This window comes from Eleginops maclovinus, chromosome 6, assembly GCF_036324505.1.
Source record: "Eleginops maclovinus isolate JMC-PN-2008 ecotype Puerto Natales chromosome 6, JC_Emac_rtc_rv5, whole genome shotgun sequence".
Taxonomy (NCBI): Eukaryota; Metazoa; Chordata; class Actinopteri; order Perciformes; family Eleginopidae; genus Eleginops; species Eleginops maclovinus.
In genome coordinates this window covers 24,490,033-24,518,004 of record NC_086354.1, presented here as the reverse complement: position 1 = coordinate 24,518,004, position 27,972 = coordinate 24,490,033, and the positions used below count along the sequence as shown (strand labels likewise).

Below are 27,972 nucleotides of genomic sequence, written 5' to 3'. Positions count from 1 at the left end.
ACACTTTGAGAAAACCATTTCAGGCCCTAAAGTGCTAGAAATGCTAACTAATTTGCAGGTTTAGAACTCATTCCTGCAAGCTGCTGTTGCTTTAAGAGTGCCATCCCTTTGAGCTGGTATCACTTTCATCACCCGGTGGATCCCTCTTCATCAGGTGTCTTTGTCCTGGATGTTTCCTGATACTCTGATCACTGTCAGCCGGACAATCAGCCGATGAGCAGCTGCTTCCTGACGAGCCTCCAGTCAACACCTCTGCTCCCGCCCACTCTCTGACACCGAGAGACGTGAATTCTGACCCCTCCTGACAATCTCTTTGTTAATAATTCAAACCTACCAGGTGCTACATGTTGAGTGGGTTGTGAGCTGCTGTTTTATTTAAAAGCTGTGGGTATATGGTGTCCCATTTGTGGCAAAAAGTCAGTCTCAACTTCACCCTCCCTGCTGCTTTGTACGGTTTGACTGAGTAAATTCACATTGAACACAAGGTAAACAAAACAGTGTATGCAGTTAATAATATATATGCTACGAAATAACAAATCCTGCACGGTTTTGGCACAAAAGCGTCAAACAGTTAAGGTATTTTTGGCCCAAATAAAATGGTAATTTGCGGCAATTTCATACCTCTTGTTTTTCTGTTCAAGTTTGTTAATTAGCTGAAGTGTTTGGATCACATATGGATACGCAGAGCAGCAGCAACTTTAGGCAACATGCATATAAAAACCGCACAAATGGTCTGCATTGGATGCTTGGTCTAACATTTAAAGGGCAGGTGCTGATTTTCAGGTTCATACTTACTATTACTCTCCTAACGTTTACTACAATTGCTTTGGTTGTTGAAACCGGACTTGCTGACGTGCGACAGGAAGGTCAGAAAAATCGCATTTGAGTCATTTTAAAGGCTTCAACAGATCACCGGTTTTGAGCTACAACTGAATTTATGTAGATCAATGAAGAGGCCATTATCTACAGCGCAGGTTTAAGGGACATTTTGGCAGCACATACAGTCCAGACTTTGGTTCGACAAGGTACCTTAAACATTCTCATCCTTATCTGGGGTTAGCACTAATTAGCAAATGTCGTCATGCTAACCAGCTAAACTAATATAATCAACATGGTAAACATTGTATCTGCTAAAGGTTAGCATGTTAGTGTTAGCATGGCTCCAGACACTTGTTATTAAATCCTCAAAAGGCCAGTTTTCTGCTTTGGACCAAAGTAAAAGTACCCACAAAATGCTAATTCTAGTGCCAACCAAAATGCTTCAAAATGTAGTGAGTCATCTCAGACTGTCCTCTTCTAACCCCAGTTGTTTCCAAGAGTGAGATTAGAATCTTCCCTAGCAACAAGTTGACGTAGTATGTGTTAAAAAGTAATGATATCCTGGCTGAGAGGAAACAGACCCTGCCTGAACTCCTACTCAAAACACACTTAAGGAAAACCACAAACTCGCTCTCTGGATGTTGACCATCTCTAAGTTGAGTCTGGGCTCTAAATTTAGTCCAACCACAGAGCCTCTGAGTCAACGTTGACGTCATTAAAAGAGTAAAGCAAGGAGAAGGAGCAAACGTAAGCGGAGGGGAGCTTGTTAAAAGGTTGATCCTGTGGTCAGTGGAAACATTCTGAGTTCCTTTTGTTCATTTTCTAAGCATACAGTTTTTGAGCTTTTTCCGAATTCCTAGAAAAAGCACTTGAGGCACGCCGCTGATGCTTGTGAGAGATACTGCACTTGATGAATGAGGGAAGTCATTTCAAAATGTTGTACCTCAAGATAAAACAGCACTACTGGAGCCTCTTGGCATGCGGCCTTTCTGTGGTCCGTGGAGACCTGCTGTGACCTCAACTTACCGTCTTCCCTTTGCCTGGAAAACACTCAGCATTGGAGAGGAGGTGAATAATCACCTCCTGATGATCTCAGTATACGACTAGGAAAGCTGCCGTTTGTAAAAGTTGCGTGTGGAATCATTCATCTGTTCTGGCTTGACATCTGTCGCTCATTTCCCCGTGTCATTTGTGGTCGTTGGCAGTAAGAACGAGTTGGGAGGGAATCCGTGGTAAACGCAGTAACTGGACCTATTAGCTAAATATTTTCTGTGTTTTGAAAGAGACATTCGGTTTCACTGCTACGGTATTATTTTAATGTCACGTTTCCTGCCGTAGTGGGTCGGATCTCTTGCTGCGGTGAGCCATGGCAGCTGAGTAAATGCAGTTCAAACAAACCAGTCTCTCGGTCCTGGTCTAAAGTCTTTTTTTGAACAGTAGATGTTAACAGAAAGCTTTTCTTTGTCTCCTCGTGCTCCGTCATTCCCCTCTGGTGAGGACGAGCAGTTTAGTCACACTTCAGAAGTAAAGAAATAGAGCTTTTATAGCAACGCACAGAAATATTTGAGGAATCTGAGCAGCAAGGGTAACTGTTTCCTGCTCACAAACAAGTTGAATCTAACCATGAAGCAAGTCCATGTCCTTCACATATCTACCATTCATCTGATCCACTCTTGTATTGCTCGGGACCCAAAGAAATGCAGTTTTGAATATGGAACAATATGACCTGATGGTGGCGCTCAAGAACTCTCTCAGAAACAAAATGAACCTTCAATGTTTTCCTGGATTCTGTGGGTTCAGACGAATCTCATCAGTCACACAATGAGGTACAGAAGCGCTGTGGACGAAGATGGAAAAGAGAGATTCTTTGGATTATTGATGGTCCATACAATTGGTTAAACGCTATAGGCAATGCACAGAAAAAACCCTGAAGGCGTTTTGGGGGACATCTATACATTCAATGTCTTAGCAGCCATGAAGAGCTGGTGCCGTTTGGCCAATATTTCAGCTTCTTCTAACCCTAAAAGAAGATATTTCTCTCTGTTTTGTAGTCTGCAGTGCTGTTTTGCACATATCTCAAGAACTGCTCAGCTAATCCACTGCAAGCTTGGCGGGTGTATCGCTGAGGACCCAAGGGAGTGCAGTGTCGAGTGCGAAGCTGATTGTATGAGCGGTTCTCCACAGCGCTTTCTGGAGCCAAGCGATTGGCCTGTTCTAAATGGGGTTTCTGCACAAGGACATCCAAAACTTAAGAAGGACTTAACGAGAGAAGTAATAGCAAGAACTCTCGGGTTGTTTAGTTAGTAATTGTTGTTTAGGAAGGAAACACATGTATAACTTCTACAATACAAGCTTAATTGCATGATAGCAAGGTGACATAAAGATCCGGTTTCAGGGTGAATACTGCGATGGATCAGACTTTGGTTGATTGTATCTAGGAACGTGTGCGATAGTGCTGGACCAAAGCAGCTTCATACAGATGCTGCCACCCTCACAATAAAGCCAGCAGGCGGATTATCACAGCACGTGAAAAACCTTGCATCAACATTATTTAACCTTTCGTCAGCAACTCCTCAGAGCTTCGGAGGAGCTGCTGAGTTGCTTTGGCTGTCGTCAAACACATGTGTGTTTTGTGGCCGCGTTTACATGTTCATGTGATACCAATTAATCAGTGTGTGTGTGTGTGTGTGTGTGTGCAGAATAACTGTGTGTCTGTTGGCAAGTTCTTGAGATAAACACAGTCTCCATCGTCGTCCTCAGAAAGGAACACTGGCCTCCTTTCTCCCACAATGCATCTGTACATCCCTATAGTAAATTAAAACCCCTGTAAATGCTGACACAGGTTTTTGGAGTTGCACTATTTCATTTTTCTGGATTCTGAAACAATTCTTGAGAGGGAGCACTGTGCCGGCCGGATGTGTCTGCAGATCTGCTGCCTCACACATGCTTTCCATTAACCCCGTACAGCCCTGGTTTGCATTTATTCCTGCTTCACTGGAAGTTTGGCTCTTGTCTCCCCTCACTTACGAGCCTCTGGGTTTGATGAGGCTGTGATTGGGCTCTGTTGTTCTGCCGCCACATCAAGGCGCCGCACACAGGACGGATAATGGCTTCTGGTGTGTTAAATCCTGCTTATTCGTGGCATTTTGAATGGTAACATTCTTTAATGATCCTGTTGTGCAGCTTAAGGCCAACATACTGTATTCATTTGGATGTCAGGGAGGTTTTTACTGTCTTAACAGGACTTCAGGGGACCTGTGTCTGTGCTGGTTTTGGGGTTTTCCCTCTCCTGTAGTGTTTTAGTGCATGTAAATGTTCTGCAAAGGATAAAATCCATGTGTCCCCTCCAGAGGGATACACCTGATCATGAGCAGAATGTCCATCAGCCTACAATGTACAGGACATCATAGTAAACACAAGCATAAGATAGCTAATCTCCCTTAGCAGCACATGCAATTTGAAACTCCACACATCACCCACCAGTCTGTTCAGATTATAGTTTGGAAAACCCTTCTCCACTGGTGACACGTCACGCATCATGAGCTCCAGGCTTCTGTAGGATAATATGCGGTGCTGCTCCCTGAGCTGCCGGGTGAGTGGTATGTAACGTCTAATTAAGGGGTATTAAGGTCTGGAAATTCAATGAGGGGGAGCTGAAGAGAAGGCAGCCGTTATTATGACAGATGATGAGCATTCTATAGATCCAACGACCGCCATTCTCCGACGACGTTTCCAAGAGTTGTTTCATTTTAAAGCTTGCAGAAATGAGCATTTCATTGAAATTTAACACACCAGTTTTCTCATTGCAGCCTCCTCTTGTAACTCTACCAACGATGTTCCTGTAAAGTAAAACCAAATGGTCCAGAATGAGTTCCTGTTTGAGAAGGTAGACTTCAGTCCTAAGTGGATTACAGGAAGAATGTGGGTCCGAAAGATGACCAGAGATAAGAGCAGCAGCGCCTCATGTTGAGAGGGATCGATTAGAGGATATTAAAGCAGGCTACACAGGTAATCGAGTTACTCACAATCAAGATAATGAAAACAGACCAAGCCATTCAAAGACTAAAGGACATTTAAAGGAATACTTTGGGTCATTTTCAATGATCTAGCAAGAGTCCATTTGCTTTAAATAGCTTGAATACCATTGATTACCATTCAATTGTGTGCAGACATGATCCCCACAGCAGGAAAGTGTGTGTAACTACTCTACAAGTTGAGTGGGGTTTACGGGGGCTGCCATGCACCCGTTGCATCAGGTGTGCATGTGTGCGGGTGAAGTCAATGTTTTAATTTGCCAGAATGTAGAGAATTTTTATAGTTTGTTCAGGCACAAATATTCCGTCCTAAAAGCCACCATGAAAATAACAATAAAACTACTTTTAAATAAATAAGCCCCCCCCCCAAAATATGTAAAATAGCAATTCCCAATAACTACGTTTCTTGGGTAATTAGGATTTTTTTGCCACACTCAACAGACACAAACAGTTTGAGATAAACCAGGTTTTACTAACCCTGCTTCCCTCTGGGTTTAGGATGTAGAAGCCGCCTCAGAAATGTGAAAATGGTCTTCATAAGAGAGGAGTTCTGTTGGTGTGTAAATACGCTTCTTCAAATATCCTGAAGCCACGAACCCCCTCCCTTTAAGTGTGTGGAAGCAATCATTCTTACTTTAGACCTACAGTCCGTTTATTAACATGCAGCATACATGCTTTAAAGCCACCTCCTTCTCTCCTCTGACAGAAACAGTAGTTTTGCTGTAAAATGTTCTTCATTAAAACACAGCAGAAACAAAACAGCTTAAAGGAGATGGAATATATTTTATAAGATTCAGGAAGCCTTATTTATCCCGAGGGAAATTGAGGGTCTCTGCATTTGACCCATCCTATTGTTAGGAGCAGTGGGCTGCCATTATGTACGGCGTCCGGGGAGCAGTGTCGGGAACGGTGCCTTGCTCAGGGACACCACGGTAACACCTTGGTCCTTCGGGGACTTGAACTGGTGACCTTCCAGTTCCCAGGCCAAGCCCCTATGGACTTTGCCACCACACATAAGTAACATTTTCAGGGTTTACTGAACCTGCTTTATGCCCGCTGCTTTGTTTGAAAACACAAAATATAAAAGGAGTTTTGCTGTTATTTTTTACAGATTCTCTGTGTTTCAGGAACCTCACACGTCTTCGTGTTGGTGCAGAATGATTTGATACCTGGCTTTGAGGGATTCTGTCTGTGTTTGAATGCATGTGCGTAATGACTGTTTGCGTGTTGGTGTTTGTGTATGTTTGTGTACAGTGCGTCTGTCTCTGGAGATAACTGTGTGTGTTTGTGTTCCTGTCATGTGTGATTGTGTGTGTATTTTGGTGTGTGTGTGTGTGTGTGTGAGTCATTGTGAGGCTTTCCCAGACCTTTCGTAGTGTCAACACTGCAGCCTAATCAGTTCCCACAATGCCCTGCTCTCACTGTGTTTGTCCGCTCATTCAAATCTAAATAACCTCTGCCGCTGAACTCCTGCTGATTGGTTCCCCACAAAGACCGTGAGTTGATTGGTCCGTGACGACCACGCTGATAAAGGTTCGAGGTCACCTTGCCCTCTCAGACTTCCTCCTGTTTGCCAGACAGAGGCTTCCCACTGGACCGGCTGTGTGTTTCTATTGTGTTGTCACTCTCCTTCTCTTTCCCTCAGAGACCCAGGGTGTAGCGCTGGTTTGCAAAGAGCTTATTAACAATTGGAAGTCCTGCAACAGCTGGAGAATGTTAGGGCTCAACTTAAAGCTGGACCATTTGGAAACCACTAATATGTTGTATTAAAAACTGCATTTGTATGTGGCACTACCTTATATTAAGATTCATTTCATAAACATTTAATGAATGCAATGAAAAGAAGAGAATGCATTTTGTTTAAATAAATACACATTTCTATAAGTTCCAAAAAATAAAAATAAAAATACAATTTCAATAAATTCCTTAAAAATTAGAATAAAATAAAACATTTTTAAAAGTTAAAATAAGTTCCAAAAATATAAAATAAAATCCCTTAAAATATTAATAAAATGAAAATAAAAATAAACAAATAAAATGTGAAAAAAGTAGAACAAAATTCCTAATGAGCTCAGCTTTAAATTGGGGGCTGGGTAATTAGCTTTTTCTGTCCACTCAAAGGCAAAGGGTCTTTTAAAATGGAAAAGCTTCATCACATTTTTCTGCAGGCACTATTATTTTGAAATCATCTCCTGGCTCATTTCACTGGCTTCGTCACAAATTCAAAAACACAGGAGACGGTTACTCACTTTAACCCGGGTCATAAAAAGCACTTCCCTCTAAACGTTAATAACTAATCCGGCCAATCAGCCGTCCCGCGCTTATCTCCCGACAGCTAATCGAAACAGAAGGCCTGATACTGCCGTCTGCGACACACACCATTACCCTGCTCTGTAGCCAGCCTGTGTTTGCTCTGCGTCTGTTGCAAACACATGCCAGTCTGGACCGAGTGAAGCTGCCTTACTGTTGGCCTTTAGACAACAACCTGCAGAATACCTGACTGTTACATTCAGGAGTATCAGTGTCTGTAGAGAGGCAGCAAAACCCTCAAAGAGAAAGGGACTTATTCCTCTGTGATGCCTGAATGTTTCTGAAATCAAATGGTGGCTTTTCCAAGGGTCATGAAACGAAGTACAACCCGGAGCACACCTGCACCACCAAGATCAAAAAACATAGGCCTTTCACCCCCCCCCCCCCCCCCCCCCCCCCTTTCCAACCAGGAGGTAACGGTGTGTGACGCGCAGCTTCTGATCCGTTGCTCACCTTTGAAACTGACGCTGCGAGACACTTTCTTTACTGATGTTTGAGGCGATGGCGTGATGAGCATGTGGGACTTGTACAAACTAGAAGCGGATAATCTGCTCCACTGGGGGGGGGGGCACCTGTTGTTCTGCAGGTGGGGGGAATTACACCCTCAAGGATGTGATTATGATGGTTGAGGCTTTGGAATATGTTGTGTCTGTTCATACATAACATGGTACAGTGTGAAGTACAGCTGGTATCGTTTGACGTACGTTGATACTGGTTTCAGGACTCGTACTGTTTATCCTGACAGGTCCAACTTTTCTATTTGACAAAAGGAAGTTCTGTTGAGTTAAATGTTGTTTATACATCTGAATGAGTCTGTTGTTTGATTAAAACCAAGTGTAACATTGGAAATTTGGGATTTAAATCAGGAACTGTAGCTTGTCAATGTCAGGTTTGAAGCCAAACTTGGGAACTTTAATGTCTTTGAAGCCAACGGCCATGCAATGGAAACAGCCTGCATGATAATTGCCTTTTAACCCCACAACCATGTCTACAAGTCGCCTAAAAATTGGACTATAGTGCAAATGCTCACGCCTGAACACGGACATTGTAAGTTCTGCATCGGTTTTGAATCCAAAGGTGGTGCATTTATAATTCTTGGAGCTCGGAGCTATAGAGTTATTGGGACTTTAACATTTATAAAAAGGTTGTTCTTTCAGGATAAAATGACCTCTGCAGCTTGTAGAAAAGCCATGTTTTTTTGTCTAATTTGCACGTGGGCAAAGTAATGATTAGAAACTCTTCATAGCGTTGACTCAAAGTGTCTCTTCGGAAATGTGTCCGGGGCGTCTGAGAACAGAGCCGAGCTGTGAACAGATCCGGTCCGATGAAGAGCTGCAGCTGTTGCTGATGTGCTGCTTTCTCCGCACGGCTGCTGTAGTCCAGGTCAAAGTTCAGCAGTGGCAACATGGTGTTCACACACCCGGTAGAAAAACAACTGGACTCACGCCACCTCGTTTATCGCTCAGAAATATTCCCTGTGAACCTCCGTCTGTCTGCAGAATAAATACAGACTGCAGCAAATAGTGCCAGCTGGTTTTAAGAGCAGCAGTGCATCATGTCTCAAAGAACATACCAGCAGTTGTGTCGAGTCAGTTTTAGTGTTTGAGAAGAAAAAAGAAAGACAGGCTTCCTCATTGAGCGCTGGGATAGAGAGGATGGCTGTGCAGGAACACAGGACTCTGTTTGTTAGCAGAGAGGAAGAGGAATCTCTCCATCGAGACAGCTGCTCATTTCCAACCCCGACGGCGTACCATAGATACTAGCATCACCTCCCCACCTCCCCACACCCGCACCCCCGCAGAGAGAGCATTAGCCACACATGTCGAGGTTACTCAGGGAAAATAGAGGCAGGAGAAGGGTCAGTGGCTCGGGTTTTCCCCCCGGAGCGTTCGGGACGGGAGCTTTGTGTCGGTGTTTTGGTTTCTGGTCGGGAGAAGGTCGTGGAGATGAAGGCCAGAAGGAGGAGACGTTTCACACATGTGGTTGACTTCATGACCCATGATACAGTGGTGGATCCACCTTTCCTGGATCTAAAAGGACTACAACCACGTTTTTCAGATGCTCATTAGCGAGGGTTTGCAAGATCTTTATCCTCCAGCATGAGACTCTAACAATTACGACAGCATTTAAAACCATGTTAGCATCTCAACACGCTTTGATAATTGTATTTACAACTCTTGACAACTTTGTCTTTATTATTTAGGGTTCCAGCTCATGTTCAGGCTGCCCTTGTTGCCTTAGGACGTGAAATCTGACCTCAGAAAGTGACAGCATTATAAAGATGGTAATCTGAAGGAATTATGACGGTAGAAAATCTGGATTGTAATTACAGTTCTGGACGACTTTGTCTTCAATGTGTGGTTCCTGTTTTGGTGCAAACTGTCCTATAACCTTTAACTCTTTGGATATGTCATCTGCTGCCCTTAGAGAGCGTTTCCTAATCTTTACAGCTGCCTTTCTTGGTAATTAAAGACACTATTGGACCCAAAATATTCCCTCTAGGTCTGTAGATAGAGGACAGAGGTGAGAATCACAAGTCTAATATGGAGAACCCATCAGCTTTAAAACCAAATAGCAATAAAAGTACAAATATGTCTTTGATGCAAGACCATGTGTGTGTTACTTCAAATATAAATAAGAATCTTAATTCCAAAGAGAAATGATTGCTGATATAACACAGCAAGCAGAACATGATCAAGCCAAGGTATTTCCTCCATTAACCCAAACCTTTTTGGCGGAAGAATCGTCTGTCTGTACTTCGGGATAACCAGGGTTAGGCTTGGTGGAATGGAGCGTCTCCCCCACTTGAATATTGGACCTGTTGTCACACCCCGTCTCGGTGAGATAGATTACTCTGGTTAAACTGGACTGAGCGTCTCACTGGTGCAACAGCTGGGTCCTGATCCACAGCTCCCAGCCCCAGTCCAGACTCTTTAGCGCCTCAGGCTGTGGTGTTGACGTTAGCCCCGGTTGAGACCCCGGCTGAGACCCTGGCTGAGACCCCAGCTGAGACCCCAGCTGCCTTTCATGTCTACAAACCCCCGCCCCCCCCCCCCTGCCCCACATAACACTGGCAGTCGTGGATTATTTTTCCTGCTTTATTTAAAAGTTGTTGGTTTTGTGTTGAGCGGGCTTCATGACGTCTTGATTGTATGAAAGCTGATCCCTCCCGGTGGTGCGGGACATTTCTAGAATATCACGGTGTTTGTTTGGAGAGACCCTGCGGCCACAGGGAGAGTCAACAATCGGGGAATCTCAAACATGCATGGCATTGGTTGTTTTGAAGCCCAACTGGAACGGATATTAGACTGAATAACATTAATAAACCACAGAGTCTTCAGCTGGACATTTCACAGCCTGGAGGATGCTTCACTGGGATTCAAATGAGCTGACATAGCATCTGAAATCAAGACAATCCAAGAAGTACGGCTGCCAATTTCTATTCTTCACACAACTTCTCTCTCAAATATGCATTTATATCCTCCTTTGTACCAAAAAAGAACAAGGTACCAGGTACTGCCCAGAACCTTTAGCAATGGAAAACCCCCAAAAGGTAATGGAGTTGATGTTGGCTGTGCCGTACCATGCCGAACAGTCAAAGGAACATATGATAATCTGCTTTTTGGCCGACAAAACGACTCCTGAAATGTGGACCCTAATGCGAACGGTCATGCATTGGACTTATTGTTCAGGAAGTATTTAGAGGCATTTTGCACAGTAATCATGTCCGCCAAGAGCCCGCCTGAATTATGTCTCAGACGAAATGTCTTTGAACTCTTTCTGTTTTTCATAAGAACAATTATACAGCATTGCGCCTCATTGGTGGAGGTATGAGCTCTCTGATTGCTCGTTAGTCTTCTTTCCTTTCCAGGGGTGTGTTTTTCATCCACGGGTCCTCACTTTCGGAAAGTACAAACGGGATCTTTGATGTCCTGCGTTCAGGCAATCAGCGGTGATGAATGAGCGATACGAGGTGAAGCAGGGGCTTTTGGCTCGGAGCCAGAGTTTGGAAATGGGCGAATAGCTCTGTGGGTCAAAGTGTGTGAAGGAGGCAGGGAGGGAGGGGGAGAGGGAGTGGATTAAGGGAGTAGGGAGCGAGAGCACAATAAGATAGTGAGCCTCTGTCGGAGTGAGGGCGGACGGCACACGTGTGTCTGTGTGTGTGTGTGTGTTGGGGTCTTTGGTGGTGAAAGAGCCTTAAAGTGTGCTGGTGGGAGGAGGGAGACCCCTTTCTTCCAGCTTGATCCGGGCATCAGATTCCTCCGGTGCTGCACATCAGGAATGTCCATATGGTCGCGGCTGGTAAACAGCACACGCCTTCTCTTTGTGGCGATACAACGGGACGTCTTCCTTTGTTTGGTTTCTCTTTTTGCAGCATCAAAGAGCCAGCCGCCCGTCACTCTCCGCTCCACAATGTCCTGCTCTGTGTTTATCTATGAACAATTCTGTGCAGTAAATAAGCTTGTCAACAACTTCCATGAAAAGACAACCCCCCCCACAAGCTTGTTCTTCTTTGTTCTAGCGTCCTGTCTTTGTCTTTCCGATACAAGCCTGTTGGTTCTCACTTTGGGTATTTTATTTCAAATTACCATGAATAATTGTTTATAGTTTAAAGGCGTGTCAACAAATCCCATGAGGCGACCAAACCCAACAAGGGTTAGTCCGTCTTTCAATTTCTGACTTCCTGTCTTTGGCTCTCAGATATACGGATGCTTCTTGAATATTGTATAGAACTTTGCCGATACCTTGGATACCAAGAAAAGGCCAAAACCAAAAATAGTTATCGTCCAATATTCCATCCTTTAACACTTTCTGACTTCCTCTTTTTGGCAATCCTCTCCCCAATGGTTATCACTGAGGTTGGACATCTTTCTGTGTTTATTTGATGTCTGTAATAACTTTATGAAGTGTGTAGGCTTGTCAACAACCAAGGATGAGTCCGTATTTAAATACCTTTTGACTTCTGGTCTTTCGTTCTCGTAAACCCGTTGATCCGAACTAAAGTCGAACATCTTTAAAAATATAAACAGTTATAAAGAAACAGCTCAATATCATAGTTTGTAACAGAAAGGAGGAATGGTGCATTATAGTGGACATTTGTTGCATGTAGTCAACTAGTCTCCAACATATCTGTCAATAACAAATCTAGAAAGTTCCAGTTCGTTTGAGAAAGTTCAGAAACCACCAACAGGGTCAAAGACAAATAAAGACCTAAAACAAAAACAAGAATCACGCTGAAGATCACAGATCCTGTTTTATGCCTTTGCAAGTCTTCCTTTATAAGTTGCACAAAGCCAAAGTAAAGAGAGGCGAGTCGTTTCTCCGTCAGACTTGATCAAAAGATGAGCTTATGAGTTTCCTCTGAGCGTCCCAGAGGATCGCAGGACGTTTGAATCGTGCAGAGAGGACAGAGGAGGGTTTAAAACAACACACTGAGCCACTGCTGACACTGCAGACCTGAGCTTTACCCCGTGTGTGTGTGTGTTTGTGTGTGTGTGTTTTACTCAGCATCCATTCATCCGCTAACTGATTCCAAGCCAGGTGCCCCTCTCCGCCGCACCAGGGCGACTCAGTGAGAATTAGGGCTCGTGGGTCAGAGGTCGTTCATATGACTGGTTCAGAGAGAAAGAGAGACGTCTCGAAAATGTGCAGCGTTTATTTTTCCCATTAGCATTAGCTTGTCACGCTAATGAACAGCGGCACATGTGGCTATGCTATTAAGAGGGGAATCCACTCCGAGGGCCCCTTGGTTCTTCAGTCATATTTCAACCAAATGGGAGAGGGCAGAGGTTGGTGCTACTGGTGGGAATTTCCCAGAGAATACACTCTAACCATCAGAAGAAAATCACAAAAGGGTGAAACCTGGAGGATTGGTTATTTAATGTACCATCATCCTTGTGCAATCTAACAAAGGAATGCCTTCCCCAACCTACTTCCATTAGTTTGTTGTGTGTGTGTCATTTTTGCTCATTTAGTTGTTGTTTCTATCTTGAAAAATATATAATAAAATTAAATCAAGAAGGAAACAGTTGCTTACATCACAGAGGAACCAAACAGTTATAAATCCAAAGCATTTCCTCAATAAATCCACTTCTTTGATGACGCAATGGCCCGTCTGTAATTCTCTGCACATTCATTCATTACAAAATATAATAAATTCTAAATAAAAAACCGTGAATCTGCTCTGTAACTGTTTGGTGTCATGCTGTGGTTCTGATTGGCTCAATATTCTAAACAAAATGACGACAAGAAGCTTTTCTAAACTAAAAGGCTAACACACAGAGATTACACACAGTTTATTAGTATGCAGAATGATGGCAAGGGTTGACTCTGATTGGCTAACCCTAATCTCAGTCCTCAAAGCTGAACCTAAAACCCCGAATCAATGAAGGGAACACGTGCAAAACAATCAGAGGGTGAGGGGAGGGAGTACGGTAGGAAATTGGTGTCATTCTGCTTAATAATTATCCTTGTCTGCTTGTGTGCATTTTTTTTCAGGACAACAAGCTTTGGGATAAACTGGCTTTCGGTCCGATGGGATATTATTCAGACTTTTTGGGTTGCTTAATAATAGCCCATAGGAACAGCAGGCAATCCCCCAAAATGTTGGTCATTGAAAGCCGGAAACTATATAAAAGACCAAGATTCAAACCCCCTAACTTACATCTAAGACCCTCTTTGTGAATTCCATACATTTTCTGCCATTACTCTGCAGACTGCGGGTGACTGCATGATTACATATCCAGCTGTTAGCCGAGGGGGGGAAGCACTGTAGCGACCAGGAGCAGTAAACTCAACAGGCCATCGGGTGTAAAAGTGTTTCTCTGACTCTGCTCTGCTGTCGCTCACTAAAAAGCATCCATAAACATTCAGGTTTACTGGCCTCCTGGGGCCTGCAGGTACAGATCTGTGAAACCCAACACCGCTGAGTTTTCCACGCTTTCCCCCCCGACAGCCGAAGGGCCTCCGATTGGTCAGAGAAAGGTCAATGTCGTGGTCATGCCAGGGGAACGACAGATGGAGGGTAGTACAGCCTCTTCTGGTGTTAGCATATTAAGGAGTATAGAACTACCTTTTCCCTCAGATCACAAAACAATATCATTTACAGAAAAACCTCAAACTCTGACAGATGTTTTCAATGACTTTTATCAACTTAGCCGGAAAGAAAACACCAAAGCAGGACAGAAGTGGAGATCCTACAGAAAGTACTCTCTGACAGTTCCTTTGTAGTTCCTTTCTGCACTTTTTCAGCTTCTGCATTGATAAAATTCACTGTAACGCATGAGGATGTTTTAGCTTTCATCCAGTTCTTCCTTTCCATGGTATGTGAAGTGTGGTCCTCGTGTGCTGCTTGTACTGAGACTTACTTTCAATAATTTTACGAAAAGTTTTTGCCAAATTTTCTCATAAACGTTGCACACCTTGAATCACCTAGAGAACCAGGTTGAAGCATTTTGTTGTTTGTTGTCTGTTTGCTTTTGGATTTCCCTTCTTCTAAAAGGAATGAACTTCTCCGTCTGATAAATAAAACGTGTGTTTGTTTGCTTGCAGGGAGACCGGGTGTGGTTACGGGAGGATGAGCAGTACCTCCCCAGCACCGTGTCCTCGTGCTCTGGAGGTGTTGTTGCCTTTGCCACAGACTATGGCCAGGTAAGAACCAACACAGTCCATGAGATGTGGTCCTTATACACCTGAGGGTTGCATCCCACCAGAATCACCCATCCCCCTTCAAACCCTTTCTAACAATCTTTATATACATTTAGGAACTTTCCTTGCATTTTACCTCAAAGTACTCCCTTTCTGCGCCTTACTGTACTTCTTGTTGTCCCAGTTTTGGCGAGAGTAATGCTTATACTGTCTCTGATTCTTCAACACCGGTTATGTAACCTCCTGACTAGACTCAGAAGAAAAGACATGGACCTCATGTGACAGAAACCTAACTTTATTTGCTAATTGTTACCAGAAAAAAGAACACAATGGATCTGTTATCGTCTGGCCTCGTGCAGAAGCGAGTGACTCCATTATTGGTCTTAATGGCATCATATGTGCAGTGCTTCAGGTTTGGGGAAAGCACTTTTGGTATTATCCAATCTGAACACCCGGAAAAAACTGCCTTATAATTTGTTCATCAGCTGACCAGAGGCCAAGGTAACCGATTCGCCCTGACAACGAAATCCCCGACTTTCCCACACGCTTTCTTAGACCGACAGATATTTTAGTTGTTGTAAACCTCCAAGAGCGAAGGCTTAAAGAGGTCCTCTTATAATTTGGGATCAGCTCAAGATGCTTCAAATCCCTTAAAGCCCCATATGGTTCTGCCTTAGCTCTTTGATCCATATGTTGTGAAAACAGCGATACAGACGAGGGGTCGGGGGTCACTGTGGGCTCTATGTGTGTTTTGGGTTGGTTATTAAAAAATCAACGTGGAGAGGTCCGACTTTCAGAAAAAACATTGGGTGTGATGGTTCCCTGTCGGCTGTTAAACTCCACAGATTTGGGTTGAAGTGTCGTGAGGGCATGTTTCGACTCCAAACACTAAAACAGTCATGTGACAGACAGACAGACACACACAAACACACACACACACACACACACACACACACACACACACACACACACACACACACACTATAAGCAGTTCAACGACTCCTTTGGATGTATGATTGCATGATAGAAATACTCATACTGCACGGCTAATGTAGAATGGCATTTAAAGATCACAAAACTCCACCAAGACAGTGATGCTTTCACATTGTTATCTGGAGGTTTGATTTCCCCAGTTTCAAAGTTGTTTTTCCAACCAACCGTAACTTTGGTTTGCAGTCTTTCCAAGTTCTCATTACTAATGAGTCTGACACAAAGGCCATCTTGCAATTTTTACAGAAGTCTGCAATCCTTTCGGTCTGCATTTCTTAGATTTCTTTTCTTCACCCAAGTCCTTCCACCAAGTTTAATAAAAAGCAGTCCAGTAGAGAAACAGAACCACCTTATGGGAGGTAATACTGCAGAGCTTATCTAGGTACAAATATGTTTTGAACAAGCCAGGTATTAAGTGAGTTCAGACTACTAACTGCATACTAACCCGAGACAATAGCCAGTTCAAACAGAGGGTCAGCATCAGAGACGCCCAGTAGATGTGCCGAGGGATTTAGGTTCATGTCGAGTCAGCGTATCGTGCAGCAGATTTACCGGCAGATTAAGACATTCTTATCTCCTGGCTCCAACTCACTGAGAGACTCTGCTGGACCTGCTGCTCACCGACGGTAACGACCCTCCACACAGGCTGCACCCCCACTAGAGGAAGTGTGTTGCTGTTGTTAGCAAAGTTTGCATGATGTTGACATGATCTCCGTCATTCCTATTGTTTAGATATTCATTTCCCCTCAGGATACATTTAAGGACATAGGAGGTCTTCTGAATCTAACCATGTTTTTGTTCGATGGCCGAACACCTGCAACACAAGGTCTTAAACGTGTCTCTGTCAAGAGAGTATGATGCAGTGAAAGAGCAACGTCTTTATTTTGAAATCCAGATCTTCTTCCCATCTTACCTTTCACAATAAAAGTCCCTCAAAAATAATATATTCACAGGTGATTTTCATGCATTTTCGTGTGTCCTCCGGTATGTAAAGACCTTTAGCTGTAGGCCAACGTTGTGTTTACGGCTAATTAGCAAACGTTAGCATGCTCACGGGGTAAACAAACAGGGTGAACATGACCTGCTTGATAGCATGCTAATGTTAGCGTTTAGCTCAAAGCTGTAAACAAACAGACGTGGAAACAAGTTGTCCTTCGTAGAGATGTGTGCGCTTGCCTTCTTCAATCCTTTCTGATCACGTTCCCCTCTTGTACCGGCTCTTGTTTCTAATCCTCTTGTTTCCTCTTCATATCTCTTCTCATGTGAAGTCATTTTGCTCCTCTCTTTGTTTCTGTGTTGTCCTTTGTCTTTTGTTTGTCTGCTCCTGGTTGTGTCTTGTTGTTTCCCTTTGATTCCTCTCTTGTCTTCAGTCCCTTTCTTAATCTGCTCCTCCATGTTATCTCCTCCTGTTCCTTCTGTCTGTCTCGTCTTCTTTAACTGTCTCTCTGTGTCTTTAATTCCCTTATCTCCTTTTGGTTTATTGTCTCTTAATTGCTTCTGTTTTAGTTGTGTTTTCTAATTTCTTCACTATTTACATTGCTTCCCTCTCATGTTCTATCCTCTATGCAATTAAAAACCCTAATTAAGTTTAATATTTGTAATGATCCACTCCTTTATTTGCTGTAAACAGGCTCTACTTGCTGTGTTCAGGGTTATTAAATGACACGTTGTTGTGTTTGTTGTTTTGTTGGCCCAGATGGACCGGAAGCTTTTAATTAGCTCAGCTCAGTGTTGGGAAATAAAGGGAGCTCCAGACTGTCACTCTTAATCTGTTTAGGAGCTTTACGGGCTATTAGCATTAGCTGCTTTCAATATGTTTCACTACAAACAGTGAGATGAGTGTCATAGCAAGGGAGCAGCCTCATAGGAGAAGAGCCACACAGGGAAAGGACCAGAACTCATGATACAAATTAGGTTGGTTTGTTTTGGTCTGTGTGTAACTGGAGACGCCTGTTCAGGGAAGAAGTTGCTCTTAGTGGAAAAATCCTGTCCAATCAGAGAAGCACGCTACTATTCAGTACGGGCAACAATTTAGCTTAGCGGTGGTGACGTGAAGTCATGTGACCGTGCTGTAGTTCCTTTATAGCCCAACATTAGCCGCCTTTAGCTTAGCGGTGGTGAGGTGAAGTCATGTGACCGTGCTGTAGTTCCTTTATAGCCCAACATTAGCCGCCTTTAGCTTAGCGGTGGTGACGTGAAGTCATGTGACCGTGCTGTAGTTCCTTTATAGCCCAACATTAGCCACCTTTAGCTTAGCCCAGTCCAGCTTAGCCCAGTCCAGACACTTCAGGTGTGTTAACAAGCTGACCCTAAACAGCCAAAGGAATATAATCCCTTCATAACATTCAAGAAAAATCGCGCTCGTCATAACAGGAATGAAACTGAGCCCCAACCCCCCCTTCGCTGCCCCTCACTCTTTCTCTCAGATGTGAACAGGTAACTCTTCCACTCGCCTCAAGCTTTATTCCCCCGCCTCCATCATCATCAAAAGCAGCAGCTGCTCTTTGAATCACCATTCATCTCCCGCTGCATTGTCCTGCAGTCAGCTCTGTCTGCGCAGTCAAAAACAACGAAACCAGAGCAAGACGAGGAGACCCCGCAACCCCCCGGCGACACATTCACCCACACAGAAAACACAGCAGGCTGATATTAAAGGGTGCATTGACCCTCAAAACCTCTTACAGTTTCTACACACACATTCAAGTCTTTAGTAAGGTCAACAACTGTCTGAAAATGTGGATAGTGAACACCTGTCCTTTATGAAATCCATTGTTTGGAGTCACAACAAAAAGATGTTTTCAAAATAAATCCTGCACATTTTAGGGTTGGAGTCCTTTTATTGGGAGCATTGTAAGGCACACCTGTTTAATAATCAGCTGTTTAAGCAGACACTTGATATGCCGCACCTGACAGGTGGAGGGACTGTTGTGGCAAAGGAGAAGGCCTCACATCCATTAATTTGAACACATTTGGGACAAAAATCTGAGAGAAATTACCTTTTTTTTTAATGGAAAATTCTTAAAAATCAAGAAGAAACAGGAGCGTTAAAAAAGGTGTTTGGTTTTTAGTTTTGATTATCCTTCTGTGAAAGCTTGTTATTTTTAGAAATCATGAAAGAAAATAATGATGACGGAGCATATACAGCTACATTTAAATACATTCAATAAAAAAGTAAAATAACAAGTCTGGAAAATATAGAAAAAATGAGGAATAATAAATAAATAGTTAAATTAATAAATAAAAAGCTGTCATCCTTATCTTCAGGCTTTCAAAGACAGGTGGATGAATAGTTAAATTATTTACCATGCATTAATAACTGTCACCAGTTTTTCCATTTGTCATTAGAAATATTTACTTTTCCATTGTCTTTATTTCATTTACAGATTATTCTGTTTTGAGTTTGAAGGTTTTATCTTTCGTCGTATATCTCGGTGGGTAGAGCAGGCGGCCGTACGCTGGGGTTTGATCCCAATGCGGTGGACCAAGGTTTGAATCCGACCTGAGTCCCTTCGCCCCTCCCCTCTGTCTCCCCGTTTCTGAACTGCACTATATTAAAGGCACTGGCCCAAAAAAGTTTCAACTTTCAACCAATTCCTTGTAATTTGTTTCATTATTAAATCATTTATTTTCTGGTGTTTGTTGGAAACAACTTTAGAGAAATATGAAAAACAGTTGATATTTTCCTTTGTCCTGCATCTTAATCTGCTCTGGTTAATGTTCTTCTAATTGCCTGAACATACAGTAAGTGTAAATTCTCTTCCCTGGTCCACATAAGTGAGAACAGCAGAACTGATCCCAGAGCAGAGCCTGTAGCACCGAGGTGACAGCAGTAACCCTGAAGCTGTCTGATGGTCTTTGTTCCTCGCAGATTTACTCCTGTTAGCATCTGTCGCTACAGGCTCAGCGTCCGGGCCCCACGGCTTTGTTTTCCAAGGCTTCACACGGACAACTGGACCAATTAGAAACCTAATTAGGACAAAGCCAAAGAAAAATCCTGTCCCCGGCTGAGGCCCGACTGTACTGCTGTACTGTCCATGACAAAAAGACAGGGAGGCGGACAGATGTTGTCCGTTGTTTGGGCCTCCAGTGAAAGGAGATCGTAATGCTACAGCTTAAAATTATATTTCAGACAGCAGCGTTCCTCTGTGTTAACAGCTCAGACTGAGGGTTCTTGTCTTGCCTCGATCAAGGTCTTTTGTTTTAAAACTTTAAAGCACTTGGACTAAACCAGTACCCGATCCATCTCGCTATCACATGACCATTTATCCCCCCCTTAGGTATGTATGTGTGTGCTGGTTTTAAAAAGAAGTAAATAACCATAAAATGCTGCTGAACACACACATTCTCACAACTTGCTCCAAACAATGGCCTGTCTCTTGTGTATTCAGGCTGTAAGGGCATTTTATAATGCAAAATGTTATTGTACAACAGCTGTTCGCACACAACAAGGTCAGCAACACCCATTATTCAATACACATGTAGACAAAACACCAGAAATGAACTCTGTGTGTCTTTGTGAGTTTTCAACATAAAATGAGGATTTCAAAAGTTTTAGGGGTTCGTTATTGGCGACACATAAAGGTAGATTTGTTTAAAACCATAAACAACAGTAAAAGCTATTTAATGTAATGGGTTTTCTTTTGCCAGTGCTACACCCAGAATCTGTAATCATCACAGAGAAACTAAAACAACAAACTGGGCTGAAAGGTGAGAGCCTCGTCCTCCTGTGTTGACCCCCGATGTTAAGACCAAACGGGAGCAACAGACTTTGTATTTCAGCTCAGCTTTATTTTCAATATAAAAACCCCGATCAGATCCTGCAGCTTGTGATGACGCTCTGTCCAAAACAGTCGATCACATTTCCTCCGCGTGAATGCGTTTCTGTGACGTTCAGATTCCCAGTGAAGCGTCACTGAAGCAGGAATGTGATGAATGAGGCCTGGCAGGATGCATGTGGGGGGGTGTTGTATTAGTGTGTGTGTGTGTGTGTGTGTGTGTGTGTTGTGTGTGTGTGTGTGTGTGTGTGTGTGTTTGTTGTTGGGGGGGGGTCAGATGTGATTGACTCCTCAGACAGAGACCAGCTTTCTTCAGGAAGAGTCGCCCTGAGTCGCTCGGTCACAGCGGGTCAACGACCAGAATGTGTGTGTGTGTGTGTGTGTGTGTGTGTGTGTGTGTGTGTGTGTGTGTGTGTTTCTGAGATTCATTTTACAGTTAAATGATTTAATCTGTCGGTCGGTTGTTTATTTAGATCACATGTTCCTTCATGCCGCTCTGTTAATTTGGGGAACTAGAGGTATCATGAGTGATTATGGTGGGGACAGCATGTCTGTTAAGGGGAAGCAGTGTTAGATCTCAACACGCTGGACTGTCGGATAACTGGGTGTTTTATTGGCCTCGGCTAAGCCATAAACTCAAACTGACACACTTATTTGAAGTCCTCACGTCGAACCACAACATGAACTGTTTGGTGACCGCTATTGTTTTAGCTATTTTCCCTGAAGACCTCAGAGGAGACAGCTGAGGAAAACGTGTTGTCTGGAAGCTGCTTTTGGAAAACAGTCTTAAGTGACTCAGGGAATACAACAGCTGATTGTCCGGCTAAAATTAGAAGAGGAGATATTTACCGGACCTCCCAGGCGGTTTACAGATACTTCTGAAGTGACCAATACTTTCCTCCTGACCTGTTGGTATTGGTGGAGTTTTCTCAGACCTTAAACTTTTTCATTTAAACAATCTGTAATCCACAGAACAGTGCAGAGTGAGACAAGCCCGTCCTCCTCCCTGTGTTATTGAATATTCTTTGTGGTGTTGCTGTTTGTGGAAAAGGTTGAAACGGCTGTCTCTTGGCTGCTCTCCTTTTTCCAACCCGAAGCCGACGTGGTTAAAGTCTGACGGAGTAAAACCTCACACAAGAACTACAGAATGTAAATATATGAGCCACAGCCAAGGAGCCAGAAACAGAGTCTGTGATGCCTTCACTTTAGACATTACACATTGATTAACTGAGGCCGCCCCCACCCCTAAGTTAAACCGTGGGTCCTGCAGGCTGCAGACCCCCTGCTGAGCGTGATAATGTGAGCTCTCCTATTAATTAACCTCAGCGGCTCTTCTGTTTCCAAACAGGACTGCCCCGGGGCATGGTATGTTGTCTAAAGCAGAAGAATAGCCTCTTTGTCTAAAGTCAGGGCGGTTTAAGAACTGGACTAACTTCACTATCGAAGCTGAAACCATTTTAAACTGTGCAATAAAATCAGCTGTACTTCATACTTCAGCTGTGTAACCTGTGCAGTTACTCACCTGTTTAATACTCAAAGCACTCAGGATTATTTATAACCTTTATGATATTTATTCAGATTCTTTCCCGTTAAACATCATCAAAATCTCTTGGATTTGAACTCATCTTTCATATTAATTTCTCTGTTTACTGAAGTTTTGAATCGCTGTTATTTCGGGGTGTACACGAGGGAATAATCAGAGTTACTTTTATGTCATTTGTCTGAGTAAAAGCTGAAGTTTGAACTCATTTAGTGCCTTTGTTTCAAACCTACTTGAAGAATATTCCTCTGATATTTTATCTCTTGATGATTCGGGATGTTTTTCTTTTAACTCTGTAGTCATATTTCAAGAGGACCTGTCTCCTCCTGATACTGATGTTGAGTCTCATGTGAAATGTTTTGACTAAAATGTGAAATTCTCTTGTAACTTGTAATAAGTTGAAGTGGCCAGAAGGCTAAAACTCCGCCGGACAGATAGAGAGAAAGGAGAGACATAATATGAATACTGGAGGCTATTATCTCTGGGTTTGACTCATTGTTGGATTCACACAGAGTTTATTTACAGCCCAGGGTCATGTTCACCTCAGATATATAAACCGTACGTCACCCGTGAGGAAGGTGACAGGAACTCTGAGCTGTGAGGAGTTTAGTTTTGTACAAACCAGGAGAGGAAGGTTAGTGTTCTGCTCCTGAGACAGATGACCTGCACTTGTTTACTTTCCTCAAAACCAGGTTGTACTGTGTTGTTTTTCTGAGGAAGCAGAAGAGGAATATAACCTGGGATTGAAATTCAAACTGTTGAAATTTAAAGATTTTATTGTATTAAGACAAACAAAGAGTGCAAAAAAGACAAATAAAATAACTGCACTATTTTTCAAATATTTTTAAGTAAATAAAAAAATGAATGAAATTAAAATAATAAAATAATAATAAAATAATAAGTAAAATAATAATAAAATAATAATAAAATAATAAGTAAAATAATAATAGAATAATAATAAAATAATAAGTAAAATAATAATAAAATAATAATAAAATAATAATAGAATAATAATAAAATAATAATAAAATAATAATAAAATAATAATAGAATAATAATAAAATAATAAAAAATAATAATAGAATAATAATAAAATAATAATAAAATAATAAGTAAAATAATAATAAAATAATAATAAAATAATAAGTAAAATAATAATAAAATAATAATAAAATAATAAGTAAAATAATAAGTAAAATAATAAAAAATAATAATAAAATAATAATAAAATAATAATAGAATAATAAGTAAAATAGTGCAAGACAGTGGTGCAGGTTTGCTGATATTCTGGCATTAAACTTAGCTTTTTAGGAAACTTCAGACTCTTCCCAAAGTGTTTTGCCTTTCGTTCTTGCTTGGGAATTTATATTTTACTCCAAATATTTACTGATATCCTCTGGATTCCCCACACTTAAAAGGATAATAGATTGTAAATACTAAAGACAGAAGCTAAATAATATAGAATAGAAATAAAACAAATACAAGAATAAAATATAGTAAATGAAAAAGATGAAATTAAGATAAAATATATTTAAAACATAAAGTCAAATAAACACTCTTTATAGGATGTTGGTTTGTAAATGCTGAACAGGTTTACTATTTTGAATTGAAAATGTGTGCATGTAGTATCGACCTCTGTGCAGATCATGCAAAAAAACAACGCTTTTATCAAACTAGATAAATATTTGATAAAACAATCTGTTGAAGCATTCAAATATCAGGGCTTTCTGAACCCCAGCAGAAGAAGTACAATCTGATTCTCCTTTAGAGTGTGTCCTGAAAGGGGACGCTTGTTTTACTCAGCAGGTAAAGGATTCAGGATCTCTTTCCTCCCCTGCCTCATTTCACCTCCACCTGCCTCGCTCCTCTTATACTCGGTTAACATTCCTGCGCTGCAGCCGGGGGAGTGTTTTTCTAACCGGCAGGCTCGCTTTCATTTAAATCTCCTGCAGGAACATGAAATATAATCTGTCCGTCGGGATGTTTCACCTCCTTTAACATATCGTCTTCCTCCAAAGAAAGGCTGTCGCAGGATTAAAACAACTTCTGCTCAATCTCAGGATCTTCATGCAACAGTGTGATCTGGTTTTAATCATTTTAACATCAACCATAGAGCGTAATCTTGCTGTGTGTCTTAATGTTTGTCAGTCTGTGTCCAGCTTCTTCCCCCAGCTGTTTCCTATCATTATTACTGCAACACAGAAATATGTGTTTGTAATCGTGTGATCTTTACCCCTGGTTCCTCCCTCAGAAGAGAATATCATTCGAGTTAAATCGTGTGTAGATCTGTATCATGTCATTATTTAACAGTTTCAGAGCTTCTGTAAGTTTGGATACACTTTTGTTTTACTGAGACTCTGCTGGAGGAATTTGATCTGTTCTGGACCGGCTCACTTGGTCATAAATGAGCCGAACAGATAGACATTTGAACATTAAAACTAAGATGTAAAACATGCACATCTGGCCGAGTAAAAATTAGCCAGACTTAAACAAGAAGTTGCAAACAGACCCCATTTCTCTGTTTCTTCATACATGATTGAAACGTCCATCTCTGTCTATGTCCCCGCTGCAGGTGTACACCTACAAGCAGAATGCTCTCAGCAGACAGAAGGTGCAGCCCATGCACCACAGCAGCATCGGGGGGGTGGAGGACATGTCCACGCTGGAGGACCTTCATGACGGAGCCATCATGCACAACCTGTTCCTGCGCTACCAGCAGAGACACATCTACGTGAGTTTCCTGCAGGATAACACCAATGCTAATGCGTCAATAACTGATTCAAGGTTAATCTGAACTCTTCTGACGGAGGATTTTTGATTTGGACCTTTTGGTCCGTCTTGAATTTTTGTCCAATGGATCTCGTGTATTCCTTGAAGCGATGAATGAATGAATCTGGCCTCTTAAGTGGATGTTACAACATTGTGCAGGCTTTCCAGATGCAATGGTGGAAGTCGCCTTTTCTAAATAATCTTTGAGTATTTTTTAAATTTAATTTATTCGTTATTTATTTTATTTTTATTTTCCTTTTTTTATTATTATTTATTTACATTTTTTATTTGTTTATATTTTTAATTACTTTTATTTTAATTTTATTTCAAATTCTGTTGCAGAAATTTTGATTTTGATTTTATATTTTTGATTTCTTTATTAGGGGAAAGTATAAATCTGCTTCTTAAACCTCCCATTTCATACAAGTGAAACCTGAGCGAGGGGCTCATTTTAGAAACTTTGCAAAGGCCGCTATAGAGAGCCTTTTTGGCCACAACCCAAGAACGCGACCCCTAAAATATAAATGTTTTACCCCCTGACAAGTGTGGCAAAACACGCCTTTCCGTGCACCTCGAGGCCCTCAAAAACCCGATCCTTTTTCGTAAGAATTATGACTTGAGGGATTAAAAAGCCTCCCATCATTCTGCAGAATCCTGTTTCTGCAGACATAGCCTCCGGACGCAGGCAGATAGAGAAGCTGATGTCTCGGTCAGAAAGATCCTCCTCGTTGTTGTTCAGGATCCGGGATGCAAACTGAGACATGTCTCCCCGTGGACATCCAGTCAGTAGAGTGTCTGTCTCTGATTCATTACAGGGAAGGTTCAGCTCCGGGCGCTGAAACACACTTATGAACCTGATTGTCTGTACACAATGTGCAGAGACTCATGTGCAGACAGCAAGAAAATACAAACCTGTCTGACGACTCCTTCTAGAAACTTTTCAGGAGATCATTTCCTGCATAAAACTTAAAAACTTGGACTATTTAAGCGTTTTTGGTCAATAGAAGCTCATTTTTTGATCATTTGAACAAAATAAATCATACTAAGAGTTCATGCTTTGATCTTGAACTGAAAAACACAACTTATTTGAACAAAAAGAGCATGAAAAGTTATTTCCTTTCAGATTTAATATCATTTCGATTCATTTGCTCATTCTTTTGAATACAGTATTCAGTTTAATTTTTCACTTTTAAATACAATTTGAGGCCTAACTTTTCTAATTGGAGCTTTAATGGTGTGTGTAAAGTCTGTCCAGGTGATAAAACCCAAACATAAGAGAGATATTTAGCCTTTTTGGATGTTCAATTAACCACAAAAAGCACAATATTGCTCCTTTAAATAAAAGTATTGGCATCAAAAAGTACCCAAAGTAAAAGTGCTTGATACGGTAAGGGAGCATTTCAGAATCATAGGGTCAGGATTAGATCAAAGGTAGAGTATTGGCCTCTAAAATGTAGTACAGTAGAAATATAGACAGGCATACAATGGCAATACTCAGGTAGAGTTACTCAAAACGGTGTGAATGTTACTTCCATGTGCTAAGTAGGTAATTCCTTCCAGCCTGTCCTGCTTTACACGGTGAGAGAGTTAGCAAACAAAGTGCCTCTGTTCCCGCTGACCCCGTCACAGTGAAGGATTCTGGGAAATACTACTGTATGATGAGGACAAAGGAAGATGCAGGACACATCCCGTCATCACTGTGTCGTGGGGACCCCAAAGTTTTATGATAGAACTGTATAGTAGGGGTCCCCAGCACGTAGAAACTGCAGGATGCTAACCTGCATATGTTGTCCAAACGCACAATTAGCACAAGCTGCATTAATTAGCATTAGCACACAGTAAATAAAAAGTGGTATGCTAATTGTGGCAAATTGGCCAATATATGCACGATAGCATCCGGCAGTGTCTATGTGCTCAGGACCCTGCTATACATTTCCACCATCAAACTTTGGGGTACATTTCCAGGTTCACACTGCTGGGGAGTAGTGTGTTTCTGTCCTGATGAACAAACCTGAGGCAGCACTTTCTGTCTGCAGGAAACACTGCTGTGACAAAGGCAGCTCTGTGTTTTCCACGGTAACCTCCGACAGACGCACTCCCATTACTCTAATCACCGCTGAATGCTCCCGTATGGTAGAAATTATCCAATCATTGCATCACCGTCGACCCAAATCTCCACTCTGACTGGATTTGTTCTTGGTGTTCGGTCTAGAAAGTCTGCAAACTAGAAAGATTCAAACAGAGGTTATGATGGATTGGGATGTATTAACCCCAGGGGAAGGCTTTAGGAAACAGAGCCAACCACAGTCTTTCAAGTAATCTGCTAAATAAATCAAATATATGAAATAAAATACTGAAAATAAATAAAATATATGAAATAAAATACTGAAAATTAATAAAATTAATTAAATACTTAAAATATAAAAAGGAAATATATAAAATAAAATAAATTAATAAATAAATTAAATAAAATATGTAAAATATGTAAAATATATGAAATAAAATACTTAAAATATATAAAATAAATAAATGAATAAAATAAATGAAATACTTAAAATATATAAATGAAATATATAAAATAAATTTAATTAATTAATTAATAAAATAAATTAAATAAAATATGTAAAATATATGAAATGAAATAAAATACTTAAAATATATAAAATAAATAAATGAATAAAATAAATTAAATACTTAAAATATATAAATGAAATATATAAAATAAATCAAATTAATAAATTAAATTAAATAAATTAAATAAAATATGTAAAATATATGAAATAAAATACTTAAAATACTTAAAATAAATATATACAGATAAATTACATTAATGTTTCGGTACAGTTATTCAAAGCAATTTTTCTCTGGAGTAACAGCTTTTAAAAAATGGTTTAATTTATTATAACATAACAATTTATTTGTCTTTGTTTTTATTTTTTTAAACAGTTTCAAATTAATGTTGCATTAAAAATATATAAATAAATATCTAAAAAGTCACAAAATGTTGGTCCTTTTTCTAGCTTAAAAAATGAAGAGGAAACCGTCCATACATTTTATAGAAAATTAGCAGCAAATTAATGAAGATGCC

The 27,972-nt window shown here is 41.3% G+C and overlaps 1 protein-coding gene across 2 annotated transcripts in view; it reads left to right on the top strand.

Moving 5' to 3' along the window:
* Positions 1-27,972, top strand: part of myo10 (myosin X) — a 107,203-nt gene that overhangs the window by 24,451 nt on the left and 54,780 nt on the right. For both annotated transcript variants that reach the window (XM_063886277.1, XM_063886278.1), the window contains exons 2-3: positions 14,715-14,813; positions 24,688-24,846. In XM_063886277.1, the coding sequence (XP_063742347.1) occupies positions 14,715-14,813; positions 24,688-24,846 (258 nt within the window). The remainder of the gene's footprint in view (positions 1-14,714; positions 14,814-24,687; positions 24,847-27,972) is intronic.